The 27,926-nt window shown below is 31.6% G+C and overlaps 3 protein-coding genes across 4 annotated transcripts in view; 1 reads left to right on the top strand and 2 right to left on the bottom strand.

The window, feature by feature from the left end:
- The window catches only part of LOC126745381 (mitochondrial chaperone BCS1), a 479,053-nt gene that overhangs the window by 38,304 nt on the left and 412,823 nt on the right, over positions 1-27,926 (bottom strand). The window lies entirely within an intron of this gene.
- Positions 594-16,878, bottom strand: LOC126745380 (prolactin regulatory element-binding protein). The gene is made up of 8 exons (XM_050453207.1): positions 16,739-16,878; positions 16,466-16,685; positions 12,129-12,309; positions 11,571-12,039; positions 11,407-11,516; positions 1,182-1,312; positions 966-1,128; positions 594-899 (listed from the first exon to the last, which is right to left on the bottom strand). The coding sequence occupies exons 2-8, from the start codon at positions 16,604-16,606 to the stop codon at positions 814-816; spliced, it is 1,281 nt and encodes a 426-aa protein (XP_050309164.1). The 5' UTR covers positions 16,607-16,685; positions 16,739-16,878; the 3' UTR covers positions 594-813.
- LOC126745377 (coiled-coil and C2 domain-containing protein 1-like) overlaps positions 16,854-27,926 on the top strand; it is a 29,908-nt gene continuing 18,835 nt past the window's right edge. For both annotated transcript variants that reach the window (XM_050453203.1, XM_050453202.1), the window contains exons 1-5: positions 16,854-17,058; positions 23,322-23,465; positions 23,520-23,881; positions 23,934-24,133; positions 24,210-24,376. In XM_050453203.1, the coding sequence (XP_050309160.1) occupies positions 16,999-17,058; positions 23,322-23,465; positions 23,520-23,881; positions 23,934-24,133; positions 24,210-24,376 (933 nt within the window). In that variant the 5' untranslated portion in view covers positions 16,854-16,998. The remainder of the gene's footprint in view (positions 17,059-23,321; positions 23,466-23,519; positions 23,882-23,933; positions 24,134-24,209; positions 24,377-27,926) is intronic.

The raw sequence follows: 27,926 nt of genomic DNA, 5'->3' as shown, positions 1-27,926 counted from the left end.
AGTTTAAAGAATATATTAGTTTTAAAAGTTTCTATAGTATAAATGAAGATTTACCTGATTTGCAACATTTTGTAAAATCTATTGTTACGATATTGTAAAGGCCGAGAAACTAGTTAATTCCGCGTTATTCCGGAATGACACAAGTGGCACACCGCACGACGTCTCGAAGGTTGGCGAAAATCTTCCAGAACACCGTTCTGCCGAGTATATAAGGGGCCGCATCGTCGATAGCTGCCAGTTTGTCAATTCAGTGAAGTAAAGTTCACAATATTGGTGCGAGATTTAAATAGTTATAGATAAATACAGTAAAAATAAATTTCTCTGGTCATGGTGAGTGTTTTCGCAGTAAAGTGTGTAAATAAATTAGTTGAATATCTTTGATTGTTTTAATTCACACCTAACGAACGGGAAAATACTACAATATATACATAATTTACATATAAATCCATACATATTTCTTCTTCTAATCTATGTAAGACTTTTATTATGCTACAAATAAATTTGTTTGTTTGTATGCTTGGAAAGGATTTTGCGGCAGCAGTGACGATTTTTGCATGTAAATGGTTTTAAAGGATAAAGCAATAAAAACTAAGTTATGTTATAACAATTTTAATAGTTTTTTATTTAAAATGGATTCGGCCTTTCAACCTCCGAAAATGTAAATATAACACAATACTTTACTGTATTTCATCAATTATTGAAATATTTTTCAAATTTCGCTACCAATTACAAATGAAGAATTTAATGTCGAAAAGCATTGCGTATATGATTCATTTCACATTACCTTCCATAAAAAATCAATCAATAAATTACTTATATATCTATATATGAACAAAATAAAAATGTCAAAAACATTGTAAACATAAGAATTACTATTGCTAACCATAAAGGAATAGTTTCTGAAAAAAAAATTAATTTATGTTAGGCATCATGAAGTTATATTAAAATATTTAGATATCACTTACTTCTATAAGGTAATGTGTGAATGCAAACTTGATTGTCGACCGATATAGACAAAACAGCAGCCTCTGCCACGCTACAAACAGTGTGATTTTCTTGGTTGGCCACTGGTAAAAATTCTAATCCGGTTACAAACATGGAATGTGCCCCAGGGATGTTTAATATACGCTTAAAATACATATTATTATTTTTTTTTCTAAATAATATAAATTACAAGTTACCTGTAAGCTAAATGAAGCATAAATTGCTACAGACCCGCTGAACATTGTGCCTACAGCCACAAATCTCCCATCATCTCTCACAGCCAAGGCAGATACAGACTCGTCAAACTCTGCCGACCTTTTAATTACACCTGAATTAAAATATGTAATCAGATTAAGCTTATACAGGGTGTCCCGGTTCATGTGGGAAATCTCTCGGAACCAGGTAGAACATCGAAAAATAATACTGAACGTTCCTATAAAAAAAATCCTACAGGCCTTCTTTACAGCCTCCTAAAGGACGCTGCTGGAAATTGGTTTTTCATAAATTACTTTTAAACTACCCGGTAGAATTTAATAAAAAATTTAGGTGAACACTATTAGGGACCTCTTAAAATGACATCCTTAAAATACATTTACCTTGTTTACTTTACCAGGGGCGCACTAGGTTGTACACTTTAATGCGTATATTTTTAACACCCTGTATGTTAAAGTCTAAAAAAAATAAATTTGGATACCTTGAACCCTAGGCTAAAAAAAAGTACTCTTGTACATTATCGATAAAATGAACCGTTTTGGAGAAAAAAAATTATAAACGAGCCAATGTTTTATTTTTTATTTTTTTTTTAAATGAGATAAGTACGCCAGTTATTCAAAGACCAGAAAATTTCGATGTAAGTCATTTAATTTAAAAAAAATACATGTTCCTAAAAATACAGTGGTGTCCTAAAAAATACTTTTACAAAATATTTCTTATTTATTATACGTTTATTTATTTATTTCTTTTTTGTTATTCTTAAGATAAAAACTAAACATAAAAAAAACTCAAAAAATAATGTAAACCAATTGTATTGTACCTGACTTATTTATCGGAATTTTTGCATTTTTGAACGCAATATTGTTACAAACGTTGCTATACTCCAAATTTAGCAAATACCTATCATTTAAACCTAATCTTTGTCAACATATTCATCCTTTATTTGATAATATTTTTTTAATTTTTGTATTTTTTGGTAACTTTAATTTAAATTACGTCAAAATATAGAGTTTACTTTTATTGAGTATGCAGATATGCATCTTATGTATGGTCTGGCGTCTTGCAATGCATTGGAAGCAAAAAGATTGTACGAAGAAAGATTTCCCAATCGCATTATTCCGGATCAGAAAACATTTCAACGTGTTGATCAACGTCTAAGGAAAACTGGTAGGTTTCTGTTTTCCACTTAATGAGGTAATACTATTAAATTTCTTTAATGCAATTTTAGGATGTTTTGAAAAAAAAGAATAATGGTGGTCGGAAGAGAACAGCACGAACAGTGCAATTGCAAGAAAATATTTTAGACGCTGTAGCTGACACTCCTACAACGAGTACTCGAAAATTAGCCTTAGGTACTTCAAGAACAACTGTTGTACCCATATCACTTACAAAAAGTGCATGAACTACTGCCCAGAGATTTTGCTCCTAGAATACACTTCGCAAACTGGCTGTTAGATCAGCAGCGAAATAACCCTAACTTTATCAGCACGATTCTTTTTACGGATGAAGCAGGGTTTTCAATTCCAAAAATGGAATTGAAAACTTACATAACTCGCATGTATGGGCTGATGAAAATCCCCGTGATACTATTATTTCTTATCATCAACATCAATTCCAATCAATAAATATCTGGGCAGGAATTATTGGCAATTTTTTGATTGGGCCATTTGAACTGCCACCACGTTTAAACGGAGAACTTTATTTGGAGTTCCTTCAGAACAATCTTCCAGATTTATTAGCAGATTTGCCCCTTGCAACCCGCCGAGATATGTATTTTATGCATGATGGAGCCCCACTCCATTTTAGCCTTGCTGTAAGACACCACTTAAATAATACTTTTGAAAACCGTTGGATAGGTAGAGGAGGACCTGTTGCTTGGCCTCCTCGGCCTCCCGATCTAACACCATTAGATTTTTATCTATGGGGTCACCTCAAAACCTTGGTGTATTCCACCTCAGTCGATACTCGGAAAGAACTGCTCCAAAGAATTACATTTCATTGTGATAATATAAAAAACAATCTTGAGTTATTGTGGCGAGTGCAGCAGTCCTCGATTCGTCGTGCCCGCGAATGTGTTAGAGTTCACGGAGCCCACGTCGAACCTACTTATGAAGTTTTTAATAATTAATTGTTTATTGCTCGTATTGAAGAATTTAACTTTTGTTTACATATTTGGTTTTTGGCATTTTTTTGTAAGTTGTTTTTTCTAATTTAAAAACATACACTCATCATAGGTTTTTTTTTTTATTTTGTAAAAGTATTTTTTAGGACACCACTGTATAGCGCACTGTATAGCGTACTTATCTCATTTAAAAAAAAAATAATAAAAAAAAAACATTGGCTCGTTTATTATTATTTTTCTCCAAAACGGTTCATTTTATCGATAATGAACAAGAGTACCTTTTTTCTAGCCTAGAGTTCAAGGTATCCAAATTTATTTTTTTTAGACTTTAACATACAGGGTGTTAAAAATATACGCATTAAACTGTACAACCTAGTTCGCCCCTGGTAAAGTAAACAAGGTAAATGTATTTTAAGGATGTCATTTTAAGAGGTCCCTGATAGTGTTCATCACCTAAAATTTTTATTAAATTCTACCGGGTAGTTTAAAAGTAATTTATGAAAATCCAAATTTCCAGCAGCGTCCTTTAGGAGGCTGTATCTTCGTAAAAAAGGCCTGTAGGAATTTTTTTATAGGAACGTTCGGTATTATTTTTCGATGTTCTACCTGGATTCGAGAGATTTTCCACATGAACCGGGACACCCTGTATTCTTATAATAATAAATCGGATCATCATTAAATGTTTACTAATGATATTCATAAATACGAGACATTACAGGAAACAATTAAGCTGATCTTGAAAGGTCAGTAGGAGATAATATTATTCCCTTAAATACTTTTAATTAACCAAATCGGAATAGTTTGGATCATAGACTTGTTTGAATAATTTATAATAATAATGCCTATTGAAAAAAATTAAATCATGCTTTACAAAAAGGCGAAGTTGAAGCGGCATTTCCTTGCTTAACCTACGTATATCTAATAGACTTACAAATAATTCGTTGGTATTCATATTATAAAAATCAAAAACACTATGGGTAGATAAATTTTTACAGAGTCGTGTGACGAATATATTATGTATAATAAGAAAAACCTATAAATAGTTTAACGAGACCGAAAGCATATAAATATCATACAATTCCCGATCAAATATTTAAAAGGTCCTAACTAACTTCTACAAAGCTACGTTCATAGAAACTAAAATTATTTTAGATTACTTTGGGTAAGTGCTGAAAGATGTAATACTCAAAAAAAAATCTAGTCCTCTTCACATTAAAGAAAAAATAAATATTTTTTTTACAAAATTGGTTGGAAATCTAATTTAAAATGCAGGTATACATACAACTGTCACTACTTGAAACTATTTCCTCTAAATCAAAAAATGTTTGAGGGTCTAAATCTCTATCGCTCTCAACTGTAATTTTTTTCTTCACCGATTGTCGCTTTTAGAAGATGCTTAGATCAATTATAATATTACTTCGCCTTTTTAAGTAGCCCCGTTTTACGGAACTCAAATTTATTATAATGTAATGTAGAGGTAGAACACCCTGTATATTTAATATAATTATTGTTTTTCGTGCACGAGTATACCGATTAAATAAACTATATATTACATTATTATAACCAGTGATGAAATTGCATAGCTAAGCATTGACCAATATATACTGACACCAATTTTGTAACAAAGGTAACACAGATTAAAATCAGACTATGTAGAAACGAGATGTTTCTTTTGATTACCCTTTACCACCAAGTTATCAAATCCTTACAATAAGGAACGTGCTTAAGCTTTCCTGGAATTTTGTTATAACGCAGAGAAACCTAATAACTAATGACTGTTTAAATAAAGTAGTTTTGTGAAAAGGTGAAGCTATTGCTAATTTTTTTTAACAAATATTTGAGACATTTTTTAAGAATAATTAACTGTGAAGCGTTCTCTTTTTCTTCATGTTTAACCACCTTCACAAAGAGTTTTTTTATTTTCTTAAAGTAATTTCATGTTCTCCTCGAATAAGCATGGACCATAAACAACCTCCCAAAAGTTAAACTGCAATAGTACCAAGCTATAACAAACAATTTTCTCAATGGAGTATTCACTAGTTGCCTTTGATTGAAAATTAATTTAAGAATAACAAACACTTTCTTAATACAGTTATTGACATGATCTGAAAATCTCAGATCTACATGAAGCATCAACCCCAGATCTTTTGCAGTTGCGGAGCATCTAAATGCTTCTTTAGATTTTTTTGTTTGTTTTATGTTAGTTCTTACCTTTTCTTTTCTAGTTTTTTGTTTGATGATTATAAAATATATACCTATGCATAATCAAAATGGATTCTGTATTAAGTGTAACTAAACAACTACTACTATTGTAAATTCTAGGATTAGGAAGCTTCTATCACAAGTTTGTAAGCTTAGTAAATAAAGTATATTTTGACTTTTGACTATTTTTTAGGATTCCGTTTCAGGCCATGAATAATAGAAACATTCCTATGCACATTAGAGTCTTTTGTAAGCTGGGCATTGGTTTCCAAAGTACGTTTATTTAAGACGAAAAGTTATGCAGATCTGGGTGTCATTAGTTAAATAATAAGCGGAGACGTGTTCATGCTTAGTAGCCATTTAGGATGAATACAAGGTAAAAAGTTAATTTGTTTTGCAGATAGAAATCTACTGTATCTGGATCCGCAGCCAATGACCCTCCGGGACCAACAAAGTATTGATTTATATCATCCGCAGTAGCCAAGCTGAACTTTTTGAACAGAATTTCCAATTATTCTTCGAATTATTAATGCGCCGACGGTTATTAAGATACCTTGTTTTCCATTCCATAGATAGAAATGATTATATACGAAAAATTATCTCTTCCTTCTCTACCCAACATCGAAGATGTACAATTGAATTTGTGAAATCCGATTCTACGTTTGAATCCGAAGGTCCCGCGACTCGACTCTCCCATATTTATATCTTATGTTTTAGTTCTTTTCTATTTTTCTCAGTATTGTCCAACATTGCTTTATTGCTTCTTTTGTTTTGATAACGTAACCATATAATTGTTTTCTTGTATATAATATTTCGGTTTAAGTTTTAATGAGGTTTGATTATTCTGTATTTTAGGATATAATTTTTGGTAAGTGAATTTTGTATTTTCAATCATGCTAATTGGACCATTTCGCAAGTGCTAACGATAAGATCTCCAACATTTTTTATGCCCGCAGCCTCTTTACAGAGAAGGGGATTGAACAACACATAGCAAATTTGAATATAAGTAAGAGTGAATATAAGTGAGAGTAAGATCCAACGAAATTCCACCTATATTTTCACAAGGGTGGTATACCAGATACAGGGAATAGTTACCGACAGTTTATTTCCGTCTTGTTCGGAAAAAACCAAACTCTTCCCCGGTTTTAAATCGGGCAACGGGTCTGATGTACCGAACTACAAAGGAGCCTTTCTTCTTTCCATGGATCAATGCGCATAGTTTTAACAGAGGACATTCAACTACTTTTGCTATACAACTACTTCTAACTAATGCATGAGAACTCGTCAATAATCTGATATCTTGCTACTACTTGATAGTAACCTCCGATTTAGAATCCCGTCAAGGAGAACTACGCTATTGCAACTATTTCAACCAGAGAGTCGTCGGATAAAACGTATTTATGCAAATAATTATGACAATATATATTATGGTGCACTTCCTTGACGTTTTCTGCATTGGACTGAACAATCTTAAAAGAGAATTGCTTTTTATCAATGTTTTTTTTTTTATTCATTAAACGGGAAACCCCCATTACAAAAAAAAATAAATTATAAAATACAGTTATGTCAATAATTAATAATCCTTACTTAAACTATTAAGAGTTAAAGTACTTAACTAAAAAAAAAGACTCTAAAGTAAATAAATAAAAAAAAAAATATCTTTGTGTTAACTAATAGATTAGGAACATACATTCTCACTTGGTTTACCCATCAAACAACATATTAATTGAAAAGATTAATTGAACAATACTAAGTATTCAAAATTTTCATTAAACTACCCTTAAAAGACCCATATGAATTGCTAAAAACATCTAGCCTCTCCTCCCGATCCAAAAAATCTAGAGATCTCTCCAAAAAAGAGTTTTTACCATAATTGGTTCTATGGAACCCAATATGAAATAAATTATTTTGTCTAAGTGTTCTATGAGGAATAGAAAATTTAACTTGGGAAAGTAAATCCGGACAGGATGTAATACCATTCAACAACTTATAGATAAAACAGATGTCATACATTGTTCTTCTTTTATCCAAAGACAAAACTTTAACATAATTCAATATTTGGGAATAATCATGATTAGCAATAAGATCTAAATTAAACATGTAGTTATAATATCTTAAAAATTTGTGTTGCACACTCCCCAGTAATGACTTATAGACATTATACTGGGGAGTCCAGATAATTGAGCCATACTCAAGCTGTGATCGTACCAATCCCACATATACAGATTTGACAGCTTGCAATGATAACCCCTTATAATTTCTAAGCGTATAACCCAACATTCTATTAGCTTTTACTACTATTTGGTCTATATGATTGCAGAAGTTTAATTTCGTGTCAAACAGTATTCCTAAATCCTTAGCAACATCCTTTAATTGAAGTTTCTGGCCGTTAATTGTGTAAAATGATGGTATCCTACTTTTTTTCCTATGAAATGAAATTTGGAAGCATTTATTAATATTCAAATCTAACAAATTATTTTGGCACCACAGAGAAAGGCTATCAAGATTTATCGAAAAGATATCAAGTTCATTCATAATAACCAAGAAAAGTTGAGGTCATCAGCAAACATTAAAAATTCACAATACTCCAAGACATCCCTAAGGTCATTAACAAACAAACTAAATAGTAAAGGAGAGCAGTGTCCGCCTTGTGGCACTCCAGAACAAACTTCAATCACCTTAGATATAAAATTACCAAGTTTAATCACTTGCTTTCTATCACTAAGAAAGCTAAGCAACCATTTTAGCAATCTATCAGAAAAACCTATATTTCTCAATTTTTCAATTAATAACAAATGATTTACCTTGTCAAACGCCTTGGAGAAGTCTGTATATACAGCATCAATTTGATACCCCCTCTCCAAGCCATTTGACAACTTGTTGTGGTATATGAGTAAATTTGGACCGACCACCTCTAAAACCATGCTGTTCCTCAACAATAATTTCTCTACATTGCCAATTTAAATGGGCAAACGTAAGGCTGTCAAAAATTTTGGGGATGGATGACACTATGGACACACTACGATAATTTTTGACATCATCCCTCGACCCTGATTTAAAAATACGAGAAATATAACCTTCTTTCCATATGTCTGGAAATGTTCCAGAAATAAGAGATAAGTCAAAAAGTTCACACAGCGGCTGTGATAGTGCATATCGACAGTTTTTTAAAAGAATATTGGGGATTCCATCTGGACCAATCGTTAACTTATTAGGCAAAGCCCCCAGCTTATCAAACACCTCAGCCAGACTTATGACAGGACAGTCAATATTAATTTGGCTAAAAGACTTTTCAGGTGGGGTTGTGTTTGCATTTGAATAGACTGCAAAAAAGTGAGTAGCGAATAAATCAACAATCTGCTGACCATCAGTTGCAACACTATTATCTAAAAAAATTTCCCTTGGTACAATGTTAGATGCTCTTTTCTTATTAACGAACTTCCCAAAATTTTTCGGATTACTAGTCAAGTTCTCATTCAAAGTAGCAAGATAATTTCTGTAGCACTCTTGACTTAACCTTTTACACTGAGCTCTCAGAACGGTTAATTCATGATAATCTCTTTCATCATGGGATAGTTGGTATTTTTTATGCTTACTTTTTTTGAGAAATACCAATCTTCTTAATTCGGTAGAAAAATATGGAGGAAAGCTAGATGTCTTATATTTTTTTTGAGGCACAAAACATTGTATACCAAAATTTAAAATGTTATAGAACTATGACACCATAATGTTAATATCGCTATCATTAAAAATAGTATCCCAATTTATAGAAAAAAAAATCATTTAAACCCTGATAGTTCCCATTTTTAAAATCAAAATAAAATTCCTCAACTTTAAGTGAATCCAACATTACATTGTTGTCTACTCTAAAATTACAGGTATAAGAAATATGATGAATTGAGTCACAAAAAAGTGGATCTGGACACTTAAAACATTTCATGGCGCTATCGTTGGTAAACAGAAGATCCAGGAACACATCCCTGCTATTTGGCATATCAATCATTTGGTACATACTAAAAAAACCATATATTTGTGCTAGAAACAAGGCTGGTGAATTTGTTGGACAGTCTACTTGGACCCCATTATGAGCATTTGACCAATGTACCCCTGGCAAATTGAAGTCACCTATCATGTAAAACTTAGTGCTAGGATACACAGAACAGATTTCTTCAATTGTGATGCAGTGATCACTATAGATATCATCAGAGGACCCTGGGGGAATATGTATATATTCCCCCGGGGCGGTATACATATGAATATGTATACCGCCAACTACAAAACTTGATCCTGAACATTTACATAACAAAAACAGCTGTTCAAAGTGAGAGTCTGTCTTTTTAATGATTGAAGCTTGTATGTGATTTTTTACCTCTATTAGCACTCCACCACCTCTACTTTTTGATGTAATCTGCACATTTCTATCAGCACGAAATATACTGTAATTACAGCAACTAAGTTCTTCCGAAAAAATGTCCTCATTTAACCAACTCTCCGTAATAACAATAATATCATAACTTGAATAATCCAACATTAAGTTCAACTCAGCAATTTTGGTACGAAGCCCTCCCACATTCTGGTAATACATTTGTAATGGGGTATTGGCTAGTTTTTTCTCGTGTTACGTGTGTTATCTCTCAGGCTGTCTTTCCTTACAACCTTGGGACATCCATTAATGTACCTAATGATGTAACTATCATTTTCTTCGGCATTCCTCTCTTGCAGCTCAGTTTTTACCTTCCTAAACTGGTCTCTTTGCATCATCGTGTGATATAGATTAATGCTGTACTTAGTCCCCGACAATTTTTTCTTAACTTTTAATACTTCTTTAACAAAAGCCTGTTCAGTACAGACCACTTTTAATGGCCAGCATGAGCCTGTCTTTTTAGTGCCAATTCTAAGGACTTTTTCAACTTTATCGAGTCCTTGATCTACCTTCATCAGCTTAAAGACATCTTGTAACGCTTTCTTGTCATCTTCGATTCAGTTAAATCGGTTCGATTAGACTCATTTGCACCATAAATTAATAAATTTCTAGATCTAGTTGTTCTTTCCTGCATCTCGTTGAATAACTGCTCAGTAACCAACTCAGCAGATTCATGCTTACACTTCTGATTTTTTACTGATTCCAGCTCCCTTTTTATAACCTTAATTTCTTTCTTTAGCTCTCCCACTTGTCTTAAAAGGGCTGGGGCGCTTTTAAATGCTTCTCTGTATGGTTTACAGAAATACATCATAGTTCGTTTCTGAATGACAACAGCCCTTAGCTCTGATGCATTTAACCCAGTGCACCCTTCCGTGTTGTGCATAACTATGTGGCAGCTGTCACAAACCACTATTTTAGATCCGTCTGGTATGGATTCATTGCAAGTGTTGCATAAATTGACCATGTTTTCGCCTTCCTAACCACACTTTCACAAAACTCCAAAAATACTTATAGATCCTGTACACTACTACTTGTGCTGAAGCAGGATACAAAATACTACTGATTGCATACTTTTTTAGTTAAAGTTTGATTATAAAACTCCCAAAAATAATGGGGCAAAATTTTTGTAAACACAAGGTTCAGACATAACCTCCAACCCCAAGTTTGAAATGTTAGTCATTATGTACAACCACTGTGCTTTGAGTTCATACAGACTGATTGTTGTAACCGTTTATTGATTTTTTTTTGCAAATTGTTTTCTTTCTTTCTGTATAATTTGGTTTAACTGTAGTATACTTTCCAAACTTAATAAACAAAACTAAACAATCCTAATTATTGAAATGTAGATCTCTTCGCGAATAATGTACCTTTTGGTGCACAAAAAAAAAATAATAATTTTTGATTGAACATTGTTTGGTGAAAGAAAGGCGGTAATTAGATAAAGATTTTCATTTAAACATACCATGCTCAGGAAACCATTGCTGCAAATATGACTTTTGTTTTTTGGCTACCCCAGTTGGGTTGGTTAACATGTAAAGTGCTGATTTATGTTCTTTTTCTATAGGAGCAAACCTGAAAAACAAAACATTTTACATATTCTATTCAAAACAACTAACTTGTACTTGCCTACATCTTTTATACAAATATTTTGACCCCTTAGGCTGCTGCCATGTGAGCCTCTTAATTTCCGTACCCTTCACACAGTCCCAGAGTATTGCTAAACCATCTTTTGCCACAGTTATTAAATAATTGCCAAAGGTACTAAAATCAATATCATCAATTTCTTTGCTATGTCCTTTGAGTTTTGCTAAGGGTTGCAAATTGGGAAATTTCCAAATTCTTACATCACCATCTGTACCACCTGTAGCCATTATTTTACCATTAGGGTGAATTCTAAGTACCCTACATAAGGGCTCGGTACCATTAAAATCTGTCTGAACACTTTCTGATGGACTTAACACAAACTTTAGTCTTTTTTTAACAGTTTTCTTGGCGTCATTTTTTTGTTTCGCCTTTGGCTTTCTTTCTCGAAGTTCAGATTTATCATCTGAATGATTATGGCCTATAGTTTCTATGTTACCATTTTCTAAGGTTACTAAAAAATATGTTATTATTAATAAATTAATTTAATGAAAATTAACTTAGAAAGTCAGTGGTTGACACCAAACTAAACAAACTACATACCAAGTTCAGTATTGACCTTGTAGAGTTGGCAATGACTTTCTTGACCAGCTACAAGGTAAGTGTGTTTTCCGTCGACCGTTTTTGATACTGCACAGTTCATTACTACGTTAGGGCCCGTTTCATGTCTTGTGACTTCTTCAACATGGAATTTCTTGCCATCATGTGATAGTTCAAAGATTTCCTGGAAAGAAAAATTCGGATATTTAAAATTCTTGAAGACTTTTCAATATTAAAAGTTTATAAAAATCATGTGCATTTTTGACAAATGATAAGGAGGCAAGAAATATTGTAGAAATAATGGTCTTTACCATGATAATGACGACCAAAATACAAAGCCATATTTATGTGCTCAACCCTATGTTGCAATTATCGAGAGAATTATAATGACTATTACAATTACAATAATATATTATAAAAAAATTAATTTTGCTAAAATAGTAGTTAAGCTTCACAAAGAATAAGCAGAAAAATTACCTCGAGAATCGATAAACAATTAACTCACATCCAAGACACTTATAAATAGTATTTAAATGTTCTATTTTGTCCACATTCAATCAATTATCACATATAGTAACATTTTCTGAGGCTCATCTGGAAAAGCTATTAATATTTTTAAATACCAAAAAAGAATCATTAGATGTATGCTGCATTTGGGATCTAGGTAATCTTGTAGGAGTCCTTTTTGGTCACTTAGAATGCTGGCAGCTCCTTCACTTTTCTATTTATTCTTGGTGTGTTTTGTAAAAAAGTACCTTCTTCTGAATAAATTCTGAGCATTATTCTGGTGGCATGGCCATAGTAACTAGGACCACAGACCAACTCAAAATTCCACTACATCATTCTGCCTTGAGAATGGTGCACATTTCAGAATGGTGAGGGCTTATCTAATGCTACCACAAAATAAGCAATGTATTCAAAATTTAAATCCTTTTAAGAGAGCAGAAGCAGAGAGAAAAAGTGATTGGTTTGTTATTAAACAGGCATTACTACTCCATTACTTTTAGTTAATAACGCAATAGGTCCTTTTTAATTGTTAATTTTTCTTCACATTGTTTTAAATTGGTATTTTGTAATTTGAATGTTTATATGTTTTATTTAAGAATGCTTGTTGCAATATCAGTTAAAATTTATTATAGTTCAAATATATTTTCTTTTCTTATGTCTTTGTGACATGGATTTGTCGTTACATGGTTGTTGGCATTAACAGAATATTATTATTAGTATTTTTATTATTATACCTCTATTCTGGATGTGTATTATGCATATGAAAGCAGAATATCTTAAAAATATAATATTGTACTAGTGTTTACTTTTAATTCTATAAATATGGCCATTATAATACAGTGCATGATATAAAACGAAATATCTTTAGAGATTCATTATTAAAAAAAGCATGGATTAAGGTCATAGAGTAATTGAAATCTTATTTTACTCATTATATGACTTAATCTTATTTTGCTTCCAATTTAATTACATTTAATACATCAGATGGGGTTAAAAAATAGGAACAAAATTATACATTGCTACTTAAAATTATTATAACCATAAAGGATTATAACCGGAAAAAAAGGGTCTATTCAATAATAAAAGAATTAATAAAACAGGAAAGAACTTGGCAGTAACATAAACTGTACAACATTTAGTTTTTATTTTTGTTTAAATATACAAATTTTATTTAATAATTAAAGAATATACCTAAAACAAGTTAGCATACTTCTTGGGTTTTTTACGTATTTATTTCCAAATTTAGTGATTAAGCAACATGATCTGTAGATTTACATAAGGTTGAAAATAAGATTTAAAAAAAATATATAATAATTTAGTATGAATGGTAATTTAAAGTACATTTCTGCAAATTCATATTTCTAGTAATAAATGCAGCTTTTGTAAACATCATGTATTGTTTGAGCAGACCTAGACCTTCTGTAAAGAAAAGCTATTTAATATATCCCTTCATGCTGACTAAAGAAACAACAACACTGTTATTTATCATTTGTGATTTCTATTATTTTATTTCTTGTTACTTTTACTTTTACAATATATTAACAAAATTGACATTCTTATCTTTTTATTGCACTTTATTATGATACATTTACGGAATGACAACTTGGGGTATTTAGATATAATTTTTTATGTTAAATTTAGAAATATAGGAACAAAGTTGAACTAGAATAATTAGATCAATACTATATAAACAATGTTGTATAGGAACAACATTGTTTATATAGTCAGATTTAGTCATATAGTTCAGACTTATATTGACCTATAATTCTAACGGTATAAATTATACTAATACTCTTATAGGATAAATACTAACAAAGTATCTATGCTTTCAAATACAAGTATCTAAGAATTTCTATTTAGGTCTTGTAAATAATAAGTTACTTTCTGCTGACTAAAGCATTATATTAATGTTAAAATTCCATAGCATTTCTTATTAAGAATTCTATCATTCTATACCCTTTATTTTCGATTTGGTATTATGCAAGTGAAAGCTGTATGATATGATTACATTTTTTAACAATTCATATTAGGCTTTTGAGTTCAAAGCTCATAGGAATAATGTTGTTAATCTTTTGAGATTGAAGAAAGGACATTACTATTTTGAGAAGATAGACATGTTTAAGGGTAATCCCAAAGAAACGTGGAGGACATTGAAGAGTGTAATTAATGGAGGGGTTTCTAAAGTTCCAAATTCAACTTTCTTTAATGGTGAGGGTGAACAGAGAGTCTTTACAGATAGCTCGGAAATTGCAAAAATATTTAATTTTTATTTTGTTGCTAGTATTGAACAAATTAATGAAAGTATACCAAGCCAACAGAAATTGAATAATATTGATGCCAATTTAAATTTCGAAATGTCTAAATTTAAGTTATTGACTTTATCTGATGCTCAAAAAATAATTAATAAACTTGACAATAAATATTCAATACATGAAATACTAAATGCAAAAATTTTAAAATCTTTATTTGAAACTATTGGTCATGTTATATTGAATTTATTGAATACATCTCTTAGCTCTGGTGAAATCCCTGAAAAACTAAAATCTAGCACAATTATTCCAATTCCAAAGGTCAATAATACAATAAATGCCAGTGAATTTAGACCAATAAATACTTTACCTCCTATTGAAAAAGTTATAGAAATGGCAGTATATGATCAAATCTTGGAACATATTACAAGTAATGAAATTTTGATGACTAATCAATCAGGTTTTCGTCATGGGCATTCATGCGAATCAGCCCTTCAATTGACCTTATCTAAAATAAAAACTGATCTTGATAATAATAAATATGTGGTTGGGGTGTTCTTGGACTTAAGGAAAGCTTTTGAAACTATTGATAGGGACATATTATTACAAAAATTAAAGAACTATGGCTTTGCTGGTATTAGAGAAAAAAATGGAAACTCCAAGTCTCAGTCTCAAAATGAGAGCGCACCCCTGTGGATCTGCCACTGTCTACATCATATAGGCATTTTATGTTATGATTATATAAAAAATTCAAAAAAAGCCTAAGATCTATGAATAAGAAAAAACTTTTTTCTTAAAGCCTTAATTCGTAATTTACTAAATAAATCTATTGTGACCTTTATGGTTACAGAAAGGATCACTTATTTTTTCCATATACTTTCCATCAACCTAAAATGGTTACCTGTTACTTATAATTATTATATGCAAAGGAAAAAATAAGAATAGAAAAGAAAAAAATCCAGTTAAGTAGAATTCTGATGCTGATGCAGTTTTAAGTTGCTCTTGAACTATGAACCTTGATACGCAAAAAAATCAAAGATTGTAGTAAGAGATATTAAGGATATAAGCCATAGGTTAAGGGCTTTTATTATTAATATAAAAATGATCATGACAACATAGTAATCTTAAATTTAATTTTAGAACTTATCCATCAGCAACTCTCGACTCAGGACTAATTCAAGTTATTTTGAATAGCCTCTGTATTCTCAATATTACAGAGAGATTTAAATAATCTAAAATCATCAGGGAACATCAGCATCCCTGAGCAGCTGTCTAGACTCCATTATTCATTGATAAATATAATATTACAAATATAATATAATAGGATAAAAATATGGCAATATTGAAATCTGCTTGCATTCACACATACACCAAATACATGAAGAAAATTATAGATTAGGATAATTAATGTTTAAATGATAATCAATACCTCCAAATGAGGTCAAGTTTGTGGCAAAGTTTCTAATTAATAACTCCTTAACAAATATACCAAATAACGTAAATAAATGTGAAATTTAGCCAAAATTTAACAAAAGCATTTTAAATAGTGTTCTTTTAATAAATAAAGAAGGAATCATGACTTACAAATCCATTAGCAACACCAGTTTTGGATGATCCACCACCGCCGCCAACTAATACGTGCCTATTTGTGAGCATTTGAAGGGTAAACAAAGGAAAATTGATTCTGGCTAGTACATCGTCAACGTTTCTTCGGTGTGGACCCATTTTTTACAATATTCTTATTATTTCTTCGAGAGAAAACCCAACTTTTCTTCACGAATCTGACAACTTCCACGTAGATAACCTGAAAATATAACAACAATAAACTGCTGATTTTGACGTTTGTTAGGACCTTGCCAATGATTGGTGAAAGTAAAATATAGTCTAGCCAATGGTATAACATGTTGTCAAGTCCTACGACCAATTAGAGTGCAGTAGTTCAAATACACTGACAACTTTGACGTTCCTGATTTTAACTGTTTTGAGTCATGTTTTTCTTGAAATCAAGGATTTATCTTCTATAAATAAAAGTTACATTATTATTAAAGAATAGCCGTAATTTTCCAATTTTCTGTTATATAGTGTAGTTATAAAGTCTTTCCTAAATTGTCGTTAAAATGTTTAGTCGTAAAAAGCCAGAGAAGCCCAAGAGAGACCATTCTGGAAATCTTGCACAGGTAGGATGGAACTATGTAGAACTTTGTTTAAACAATGAAAAATTGATAAAAATCAATGTTTTATTAGTATCGCTTTGTAAAATGATTGCATTAACTAGGTAGCTAAAGTGAAAACATTATCAGAACATAGTAGATTAAACTGATGTAAATTTTAACATTTAACCCCCCTTATCACAATATATTTTTTTTAGAAAAAAAAAATTTTTTTCAGCAATCAAGTTACAATAAATTATATTCAATATACAATTTGATACTTAATATTTATGTTGTTAACTCTTCTTCTACCTAGTACACCATCTCATCGCCCACACAACTTAAACTAAGTAAATAAAACCTAAAAAATACTTTATGAGCTTTGGTACCAGAGTTTGTGGCTACTTAACACTTATAATATTATTTTTTTCAGAAAGTTGCTATATTAGACTTTTTGTTTTTCCTTTGCTAGATTGTTAAATATTTCTGAAGCTTCCCTAATAGGGTTTTTAAGTCTATAATATTAGTTTTAATAATATTCAATATGCCTGAGATCATATGTGTTCATATCATTTTAATAAACTATGGCATTATTAGATGTGTTTCCTACAGACAATTTTAAAAAGTACTGTTTCCTGCTTTGGAAAAATACATTTCATCGATTGTATTTTTAATATTTTATATAAAACTTCTGTTGCAAAATTGAAAAAAAAATTCAGTACTGTATGACTTGCAATTTCTATTTATTGTAGGATTTGCAGGGCATAAAACATACTACTTAAATTTTCAAACACAAATAATTATGTGGATAACACAAATTCAAACCCTAATCTTACTTATATATTGTTTATTTAATCAAAAAAGAAAAACTAATATAAGTTATACAATGAGGTTACTTAATAATTACCATATTACATTTAAAAAAAAATTTAATAAATAATTTTAATATAAAATAGTATATATATACTATTTGTCACCTATAAACTATACAATTAACACAAACATATGTATATTATACAGACAAAAACAAGACACAAATTAGACAAACCAACATTTTTTCAGAAATAAATTAAGGTTATTACACTAAAGTTACAATTGAATGATTTTTACATGTGATTTCTATTGGCAACATATTGTCAGTGTAATTCGCAAAGTGCGTAACTCCATTTCGCAAAATTTTACAGGAGAGCTAAAAAACTAATTAATGTGGGTACTACTAACATAGGTTAAAAGGAAATTTGTTTAAATGAGTGTTAGTTAAGTTAGGTGAAGTAAAAGAATAATATTTTTGGTATTGAGGCTTAAATACTACATTTTTTATAAACTAATTTTTTGATAAAAAATAGGAGATACAGTTTTTTTTTCTAGAAATAAATAGTCTTTATTTTCTTCCTCTACATAAAATAAAAATTCATACAGGTGTCTTTCTTGTTCACAACACAACAAATAACTCTAAACTTACTGGTCAAGTTGCAAGTTATTAGGTTACAAAAATTAAGATACCAGTGACTGACCTAAAAATAATTAACCGTAAATAACTAAAAAAATAAGATCAAATTACAGGATTCTACTTATTATAATGTAATTGATCGTAAAATGCATGGTACTCATGAGGTAAACTTTTTTTCAGCTGCTGTAAGTGTTCATATTTTTCCTTCTTTATGGGGAGTCTGGTTCTGTACAATGGTGGCAAGGTATCGAAGTCTACACATTTGAGGTTTGCAGGCAATCTGACTGGAAAAGTTTTCCATTGCAATTCTGAATGTCTTAATTTAAAAAACATGTTTTCTCTAGTGTACTTAATTGCTTTTAAGTCAATTACTTGAGGATCTCCTACTCTTTTTCCAGGTCGTATGGATGCAATAAAACTTATCTTCCCTTCTACGTTCTTAAAGTAATCATGTGACAAATACTCTATAAGCACTTTTCAAACATGCTTTTTGGCAAATCGCAACGTAATCAGCTGGTACGTTAATTCTGGACTTTCTAATCATCCTCTCTATAGTTGAATGCATGCTGTCCGCCTCCACCTGACTGTGACCCTTCTGTAGGTATTTTTGTATTATGGTTACTTCTTTTTCAATTGCCAAGTTAAAAAGCGCATTTGCTAACACAGAATTTCTGTTTTGTGCTGCGCAGCCATCGCTATAAAAAATATAGTCTGGTTTTTTGTCATTAGAACAGGCTTCAATTTTTCTTTTTAGAAATTTTACTATTATTGTAGCAAACTCATTGGCTGTTCCCTTACCTTCTGTTTCATTCCACAAGAAGCACTCACCTTGTTGACGCTTTAAATCGTAAATCGTAAAATTATGTATGATTAGCTTAGTTTTATAATAAAGGGAGCTCACGTTTGACTTTGGGCAAAGTAACACAGACTGCAAGTCCATAGCAAAAACTTCATTGTCTGATTCTTTGTCATTAGTCTTTTCTTTTCGTGCTTCGTTTTTCAAAATAAGGTGAAAATCGTACTCTTCTTGCGAAATATTTTTCGTTTCAAAAGCCACACAAATATCACATCTATCCTTTTTAGGCTGGTACAAAGATAAATTTTGCTGATCAAAAATTGTAGAAAAGGTTGCTCGGGACATTGGTTGTACATTATTTTCTTCACAAAAATCCTTAGAGTAAGCTCTGTAGAGTTGCGATTTGGAGTACCATACTGTTTCTGAATATAGCTTTGTGGTGTTTGCTCTGCAATAGTGGGACTCAGTTGCAGTTTTGGCAAGCTATCAAAAAATTCAATAATTTTTTTAATTCCCAGTCCACTTTCAGGTTGATTCTGAACCGCCTCATTTCTTATTGCAGTTTCTTTAGCCCACTTCTTTATTACGATTTCTCCAACACAGAGTGTATTCAAAAACATCCTTTTACATACTCTTGTTCGATTGTAACCATCTTTTAAATAAAACTCAGTGGATGTTTGTCTTCTAGATATTTCCTGTTCTCCTCTTCGTCTTGATATTGGTTTTACTACTAAAAGTGTGTTCACATAGGTTCTTTTTTCACCCCAGCTCTTTCTCCAAAAATTTTCAAATATTTCTTGCCTAGAGTTTTCAGTAATCGAAAAACATTTTCATTTCGTGTTGCCGTTTCTACTCAACTTACAGCTACACCGAGGTTTTAGTTTTTTGGCACATCTTTCAATATTGTAGTTCCATCCATCATTTTCTTTTCTTTTTCCTTTGTACTTAAGCCTCTTTTCCCTATTTTCGTAGCTAATTTGTTTCTTCCATTTGCTTTCATCGGTTTTGCTTCTTTTAGATCTGGAACGCTTCGTTGGTACTTCTGGGGTGATTTCACTTTCTTCCAAATCACCCTCTTCGTCTATACTATCAGATTCTGCATCAACACCTGAACCTCCTTCCATCTCTTCTTGACTAACGGTGTAATCGGAGTCCTCGTCCATCTCATTGTCTTGACCGACTGTATTTTGCAAGCATGCGTTATTTTCTTCCATGGAACTTCGTTTTGCTATTTTACTGCAATAAGTGGCTTCTGTTATATCAAGATCTTCACAGCCAATGATGTACGACTCTCCATAGGAAAATTGATTATTGAGCATCTTTTCAGTTTCTGCAGCATAATTCACGAGGTCATCAGGGCCAATGTTCGCTTGTTCGCTGTCAATAGCTTGGTTATTAAGCATCACTTCAGTTTCTGCAGCATAATTCATAATTTATTCATAATTTAGATGAATAAGGAGGTATAATAACTGATGTATCTTCATAAGAGGGTGCCAGCTGAGTTATCAATTTCTTCTCGCATTCAAAAATAGAAACGTTTTTATTCATATCGTTTTTTTGAATTATAGATATAGAAGGAGCATCAGGTTTAATAATATTTGTATCCCCAGAAGAAGTGAACAAATTTAAATCTTGCTTCTCACTTTTGGGAATTGAAATTGTCTTAGTTACCAACTTTGTCGATCCTTGTAAAAGGTTTATAATTTTGTCTATCCTTTTAGCCATTTCTGTAAAAGAAATAAAACGTGTATTATTTTAATTTCAACTACTCTAATAGAAAAATACCAATAATCAGTTATTTATACACGCTTAGACGTTGTCATTAAAATGTATGGCTTATAACTTAATGCCATTGATTTGAATCAAGATAGTAACAGTTTTTTTATTTAATTTTTAATTCCAATAAAAAGCATTTATTTCATTGCAAGCAAAAAAATTTATACATTATTTTTAATGAGAATTAATTATCAATACAAATTTTACTGGTTACTGACTCAAAAAACCTAAAATAGTTAACTATTTACATTGTAAAGTAATAATTTTTACTGTAGAAACATTCGTAACTCCTCTTGGAATTATTTATCCTTTTTGATGCAAAATGCGTATTTCCTCAGAAAAACAAATAACTGTTTAAAGCAGGTATTTCTAAAATATTGCAAAAAAGGCATACAAAATAATTAATTATAGACTTATCCTTCTCAATATTGTCTAAGAAACACACAAACTTTAAGCAAAAATGCAAAGATTACAGGAGTAAACCAACGAACACTCATTTATCCACATGTCAAACAATGGCACTGGCTGGAGATACGTATTTTGCCCGTCAACAATTTCAAGCGCGGAGATAGGCAACTTTCTGTACCAGCTTCTGTTCCGGACATAGGCATTTTTCAGACAATAGATATGATATTCTAGCATTAGATGGCGCAATAATCCATATTTTAATAAAAATGGAGTTACGCACTTTGCGAATTACACTGACGATATTGTATTTGTTTAGACCATCAAAAACTAATTAACTTTAATCATGTTCTTCGGAAATTCTTGGTATCTAAACATCATTTCTCGATCATGTGTTATGATCATGTATTTAGGCAGTGACTTTATTCAACAGATACTGTGAAGCATGACCAATATGCTAAAAAATAAACACTGTTTGAATACAGGAAAAAGTACAGAGAGTAAAATTTAATTTAAAAAAAAATTAAGCTATTAGCCACTACTGTTAACAATTCATGTTGATCATAACAATAAAAATCACAATTTTTACAAGAAAAACTTTATACAATCAAAGTTAAAAACGCCTTTATGTAAGAAACCCTTTTTTTACAACGTATAAGAGGTGGTTCTATTTTTATCACTGACCAAAACTCTCTATTTGATTCTCGACAAATGTTTTGCTCTCAGGTTTAGTCTTAAAAATTATTCAATTTTCTCCTGGAGATTAAAACTATAAGAGGTTGGAGCTTTATTCCTATTAAAAATTATTTTTTTATTTTTGAATATTGCTAAACTTTCAGGTGCATCTAATTTTCAATTGTTATTAACTGGTTTTAGTAATTTTTAAGTTATATATCTCTACAAAGTGGCCAGTATTTAAAATGTGTACAGCCAAACTTGCCTTTCCATTTTAACATCAGGTACATCAGTAATTGATCTTGTTTGCCCTACTTATTTCTTATCACACATGTTACAATTAATCTCTTAGATTCTGGCTTTTTCATTGATCACCCATATGATCTTTTGGATTTTCTAAAACATTTCTTAATATGAGCAAAGTATGTAAGAGGTGTAATAAGGCAACTATCTGAAAGAGAAAATATTATAAAAGCTACAGTAAGAAGAATACAACCGTGTAGTAACAATGACCATCAACTTTTGAATATTTTCACTAAAGAACTAGATGCATTCATATTTTGATGTAGTTCTCTAATTCAATAGTTTTTCTTAATATATTTTTTTAATTAGTATATATATGGTTTTGTATGAAATGTGTTATAGTTAATTTTGTTGGAAATTTTATTTATTTCAAATTCACATATTCTCTTTTTCTGTTCTTGACTCAGGAAATCAAACCAGAGGATTTCTATCTTTTTTCTACAATAATATTAAATAACTCAATATTTTTAAAATGTAATATAAATAAATGTATTGTATCTATATTAAATAAAATTTTAGTTTTTCTGTTAGTCTTGAAATATATTTTGATCTAAAGGTGCACCAATGTTCGTAAAAGATTCAATACCCAGCCTTATCTATAATAGCTCAAACTAAGCCATCATACATTAAAAAAAAACAGAAATTTAAAAAGACTTCACAACTAAAACCTTCCAGTTCATAAACAACTAATAAAAAATAAATAAACCATTATAATTATTTCAGTAGTTTTAAATTAGTAATTATTTCTTTAAATAGACTCAGAATTTACTGACCATACATCCTGAAATTCAATAAAACTGTAGTAATTGAGGAATGTTTTAATCAGTTGTAAAATTTAACAAGTAACATTTCTAAACTTCACCTCTTATGCTTTGTTATAAACAGTTTGGACTCATGGACATCCCATCTAATTTTGACCCCACAAATCCAATGGGAGGAACCATGGACTCTGATGGCGGAGACAGTGATCTAGAGGCAGAATTAGCTGCTCTAGCAGGCACCGGTGGAGGAAGAGCAAAACCAAAAAAGGTATTATAAAAACAATCTAGAATTCTATTGGTACATTAATTTTTCTTATCGCAGGCAATTAAAAAACCTTTAGCTCCACATGAATTAGATGCTTTAGTTTCCGGCACCTTAAAAGATATACAAGATGTAGGAGAAGATGAAGAAGATATTGATGAAAATGATCCAGATTTACTTAGCGAATTACAAGACATTGCTGGGGACGACGATTCACCTTCAACCGAATCTCCACCAGTTAAATCCCTTTCAAAAGATGAACCACCATCATCAGATGTGATAAACACCTTAATGAATAGAATTAAAAACTATCAAATGGCTGAATCTGAAGCAAACAGTGCTGGGGAGACCAGCAAAGCCAAACGATACGGACGAGCTATTAAAACATTAAATGATTTGATTAAAAAGGCTAAGAATGGCGGGTAAATTAATTAAATAACGCAAAAAATTAGTTTTTAATGATTATTTTTTCAGTATTATTGACCTAAATGATGACACAATACCTCCGGAAATAAAGCTAAAAGCTAAACCACCAGTATCTGATGAGGCTCCATTAGTGCCTTCTAGGCCAGCCCCTGCATTGCCACCTGAACCAAAACTCCCTGATGTGGTTCAGGGTAATGTTGCTGAGGTGAAAAAACAGGTGGATGAAGAATTGTTAGGGGTCTTGTTGGGTAAGTTGCTTAATAAATTCGTGGCTTCTATAAGTATAGTCTTGAAAAAAAATCTTATGTACATTTTTTTAATAAGGAAGGCAAAAAGAATACAAAATGGCTGCCCTACAGTCAAAAAAGGCCGGAGACAACGAAACTGCCTTGGGATATTTAAAAATAGCAAAAGTTTTTGATCAGGTTATTGAAGCTGTTAAGAGTGGACAATCTGTTGACTTGTCTGATATGCCTGGGCCACCTTCAGAGGTAAGTCTGGTAAAATATTTACTTAGGGACTATTTGCGAAATAGGTTTTGTTTAATAATTGTAATAGCTACTAATTAAATTTTGTTAATTGAAACAAATAGTATTAAAGTATTTGCTTGATACTGGAATCATAGATGATATCTTGCTGATTTAGTTTAAACGATGCATTAGTAGTAATTCTCGTTAAGATTTAACCAATAAATTTACAAAACAGAATTTTTATATTAAACTATGCAGAATAATTTCATATCATAAAACGTTTATTTTACATGGTAATTTTTTCCTCTTTTGATATATTTGCACTAAAAAGGGAATAATGAAGCTGAGTTGCTCATTGAAAATAAAAGTCAGGTTTTAAGAAACTATTTTTTTCAGATAGGCAAAGCGCTTTTGGCTCTTACCGTCTAAGGGCACAAAACTTCAGCACCACATAATTTTCATGCCACTATTGTCGGTAACTTCAGCACCAACAAAAGTGTTATCAAATACTCATTTGTTAATGTTCGACTTATTACAGTCTTTTTAATGGCAAGACGTGTTTTGTTTTACTACTTAGTTTACTTTAAAGTTTTAAGTGTTGTTTTGAGGACAGTATAGTTGTGTAATGGCTTAAAATCTGCGTAATGATACCGGCTATCTCTTGAACAAAACCGCATTACGATATTTTGAACAGATTTCAAGTAATCATTAATCATAGTATTAACAATAGCCTCAACAATAACAATATATTATTTGTATACCGCCCGAAAAAAAAAAACACTATTGGAATTTGGAATGTTATCATCTTTAGTGAGTTGGATGCTACTAATTTTAGAACTGGGAAAGTTTTATCATTGCCAAACGTTATCGCTATTTTCCGATATTGAAAGTTGTAGTTACCCATATTAAATTTATTGTACTATTTTTTATTTTTTTTGTCATCTACTTTTTTGGCAATATGCAACGTGGCTTTAAGTGTTGTATGAAAAAAGAATTTTCAAATCTCTGTTGTAAACAATAGCATGATATTTTTCCACCCTAGTTGTAAAGAACGAATGAACAACGCCAGACCACTGGGCGGATACTTAATATATTGCTCTGACATCTGTCACCAAAGAGCAGAAGAAAAGGAAGATTTAGAAAGGGACCTAAGGACAACTATTAACTCTTTAACGGATGAACTTAAGGGAAAGGACGTATATATTCAGCGGCTTAGACGTGACAGCCAGACCTTTGAAAGCGTGGCATCGGAGGCAAAAGACAAACTAACAGCTGAACTGGAAAAGCAAAATAAATACATACACGATCTCAAATGTCAACTTAAAGTGCTTAAAAAAAATAATGAAGATCTACTACAACAACTAAAGGAACAAAATTTCGCACAAAATAAACTGAAACCAGATTATGACCAGACTTAGCAAAAACATGGTTGTAACGATAGATACGTTAGAAAGGACGAACGACATGTATCTCAATGAAATTAACATAATAAAACAAACTATTGACAAATTGGAACTAGAGCTAGCCGTTAAAAACAAGGAGAAATGTAAATGTACTAATGACGGAAATCGTTCAAAAAACGATTCTGAAAATCTTCAATTAAAACAAAATCTGAACGTCAAACCTCAACTATTGGTTTTGGTAATAATATTATAAGGGGTACGAATTTTACTTTTAAAAGTTTCACGAATAAAAAAGTACGACGTTAACTGCCAATGGCGTAATAGGCTACCATTCAAGGACATGGTTTCTGAATTTATGGAATATAGCAGCAAACTCTCTAAAAAGGACTGTGTGGTTCTATTTGCGGGACAAGAAAATGCCTTAGGAGGAACTCCAATTGATATTCCCTTCATCACAAAACTCATTGGGGCATCCCAGCATACTAATTTGCTTCTAATTGGTGCTCCACAATCTCCAAATCGACCGGTGTTGAATGATTTTATTACGGAGCAAGATAGAATTCTTGAACACCACTTCCGCAATTCCAATGCTACTTTTTTGCCTTTAAATTTCACTACGACGGAGATACATTACCCAATTTTTAAACATGATTTCATCGCCAGGCTATGTCACAACTATATAAATAAGATATCGGAAGATCGAAATGGGAGCCGGAACCATATTACTGTTGTGAATAATGATATGGCATTGCAGTCTCAGAGGACGCCTGAGCTCAGTTCTGTAGAGGATTCATCTCATCATCTGAATTTTTTAGGTGAAACCAAATAAGAAGCTCCTCCACATCGATAGTGGCAAACGGAGCATGTGATCTTTTCTCAGTTATGCTTCTCAACATTCAGTCATTAAGAAATAAAACTAACGAACTTTTTCTTTTTTTGGAAAGCCATAACTTTCCTGAAATTGTTTTATTAACAGAGCATTGGTTGAAGCAGGATGAGCTGATTCAAGTGTCCCATTACGTGGTTGTATCTAAATTTTGTAGATCTCAATCTGTACACGGGGGTTGTATGATATTGATGGATGACGTCTTCTTAAAACAGAGCTCTTTTCAACAAATAACGAAATTTAATTACTTATTACTAGAACGGGTCTTTGAATTCACCATTATTTTTTTTTAGATCTCGAAATTTATATATAGTATGCATCTATCGGTCGCATTCCTCTGACATTGAGGTATTCCTAAGAAATCTGGATGAGATTCTGTCTGGTATTTCGGGCTCTGCAAACATGATTGTAGCGGGGGATCTTAATGTAAATTTTGATGATAGGAGCTCTGCATGCACAACTCGCTTGAGTAATCTCCTTGAGTGTTATGGCTTGCAAATGTATGTTAAATCATCGACACGTATTGCTCGATTTTCTTCGAGTACAATTGACTATATGTGCTCTAACTATTGTTCTGAGATCACTATATGTACCGTTGAAAAGGCTGCACTGTCCGACCATAAAGCAATTTTTTTTAACGTTTTAGAACCTAAACAGCAAGCAAAATTTCTACCACATTTTGGCCGAGTTTTTAGCACTACAAATTACAAACAATTTAACAATTTATGCGCCTCTTCTAACTGGGACACAATTCTTGAATCAGATGACCCTATATCTGCTTTACACAATAGGATTATTGACTTGTTTAATGCAGCTTTTCCTATCAAAAAGATAAAACGCAAAAAAACTGTCTAAAAAAGAGTGGTAACTAAGGGTCTAACTATTTCTTCAAAAAATCTCCGTTCGCTCCATACCATCAGGAAATACACGTCATCTCTTTATTTCAATGAGTAGTTTGCTAAATATCGCTCCATATTTCATCGCTTAATAAGACTCTCCAAGGAACAATATTATTCCAACAGGCTGATCAAGTCCCAAAATTCGCAGAAGGAATGTTGGAATATTATAAACGACATACGCAATAAAAACTCTCATTGCCCTGCTTCCGTTCCCAATGTTTGCCCAAACGCGCTTAACACCTTTTATTGCAGTATAGCAGATAATCTCCAACCAAGGAACGCTTGACTCCATCAGTAGATCCAATGACTTACTTGTCAGCTGTCAACGTTTCAGACTCCTTTCTGTTTTTTCCAACTGATCTGACAGAATTAAAAGGCATCTT

Source organism: Anthonomus grandis, chromosome 15 (genome assembly GCF_022605725.1).
Source record: "Anthonomus grandis grandis chromosome 15, icAntGran1.3, whole genome shotgun sequence".
Classification (NCBI taxonomy): domain Eukaryota; kingdom Metazoa; phylum Arthropoda; class Insecta; order Coleoptera; family Curculionidae; genus Anthonomus; species Anthonomus grandis.
Note: the sequence above shows the minus strand (reverse complement) of the source record. Positions and strands in the feature narration are given on the sequence as shown.

Coding starts and splice junctions, on each gene's coding strand:
- LOC126745380 (XM_050453207.1), bottom strand. CDS start 16,606: ATGGGTCCACACCGAAGAAACGTTGACGATGTACTAGCCAGAATCAAT. Junction 12,040..12,128: donor CAAGGTCAATACTGAACTTG/GTATGTAGTTTG, acceptor CATATTTTTTAG/TAACCTTAGAAAATGGTAAC. Junction 900..965: donor TCACACATTACCTTATAGAA/GTAAGTGATATC, acceptor TTTTTTTTTCAG/AAACTATTCCTTTATGGTTA.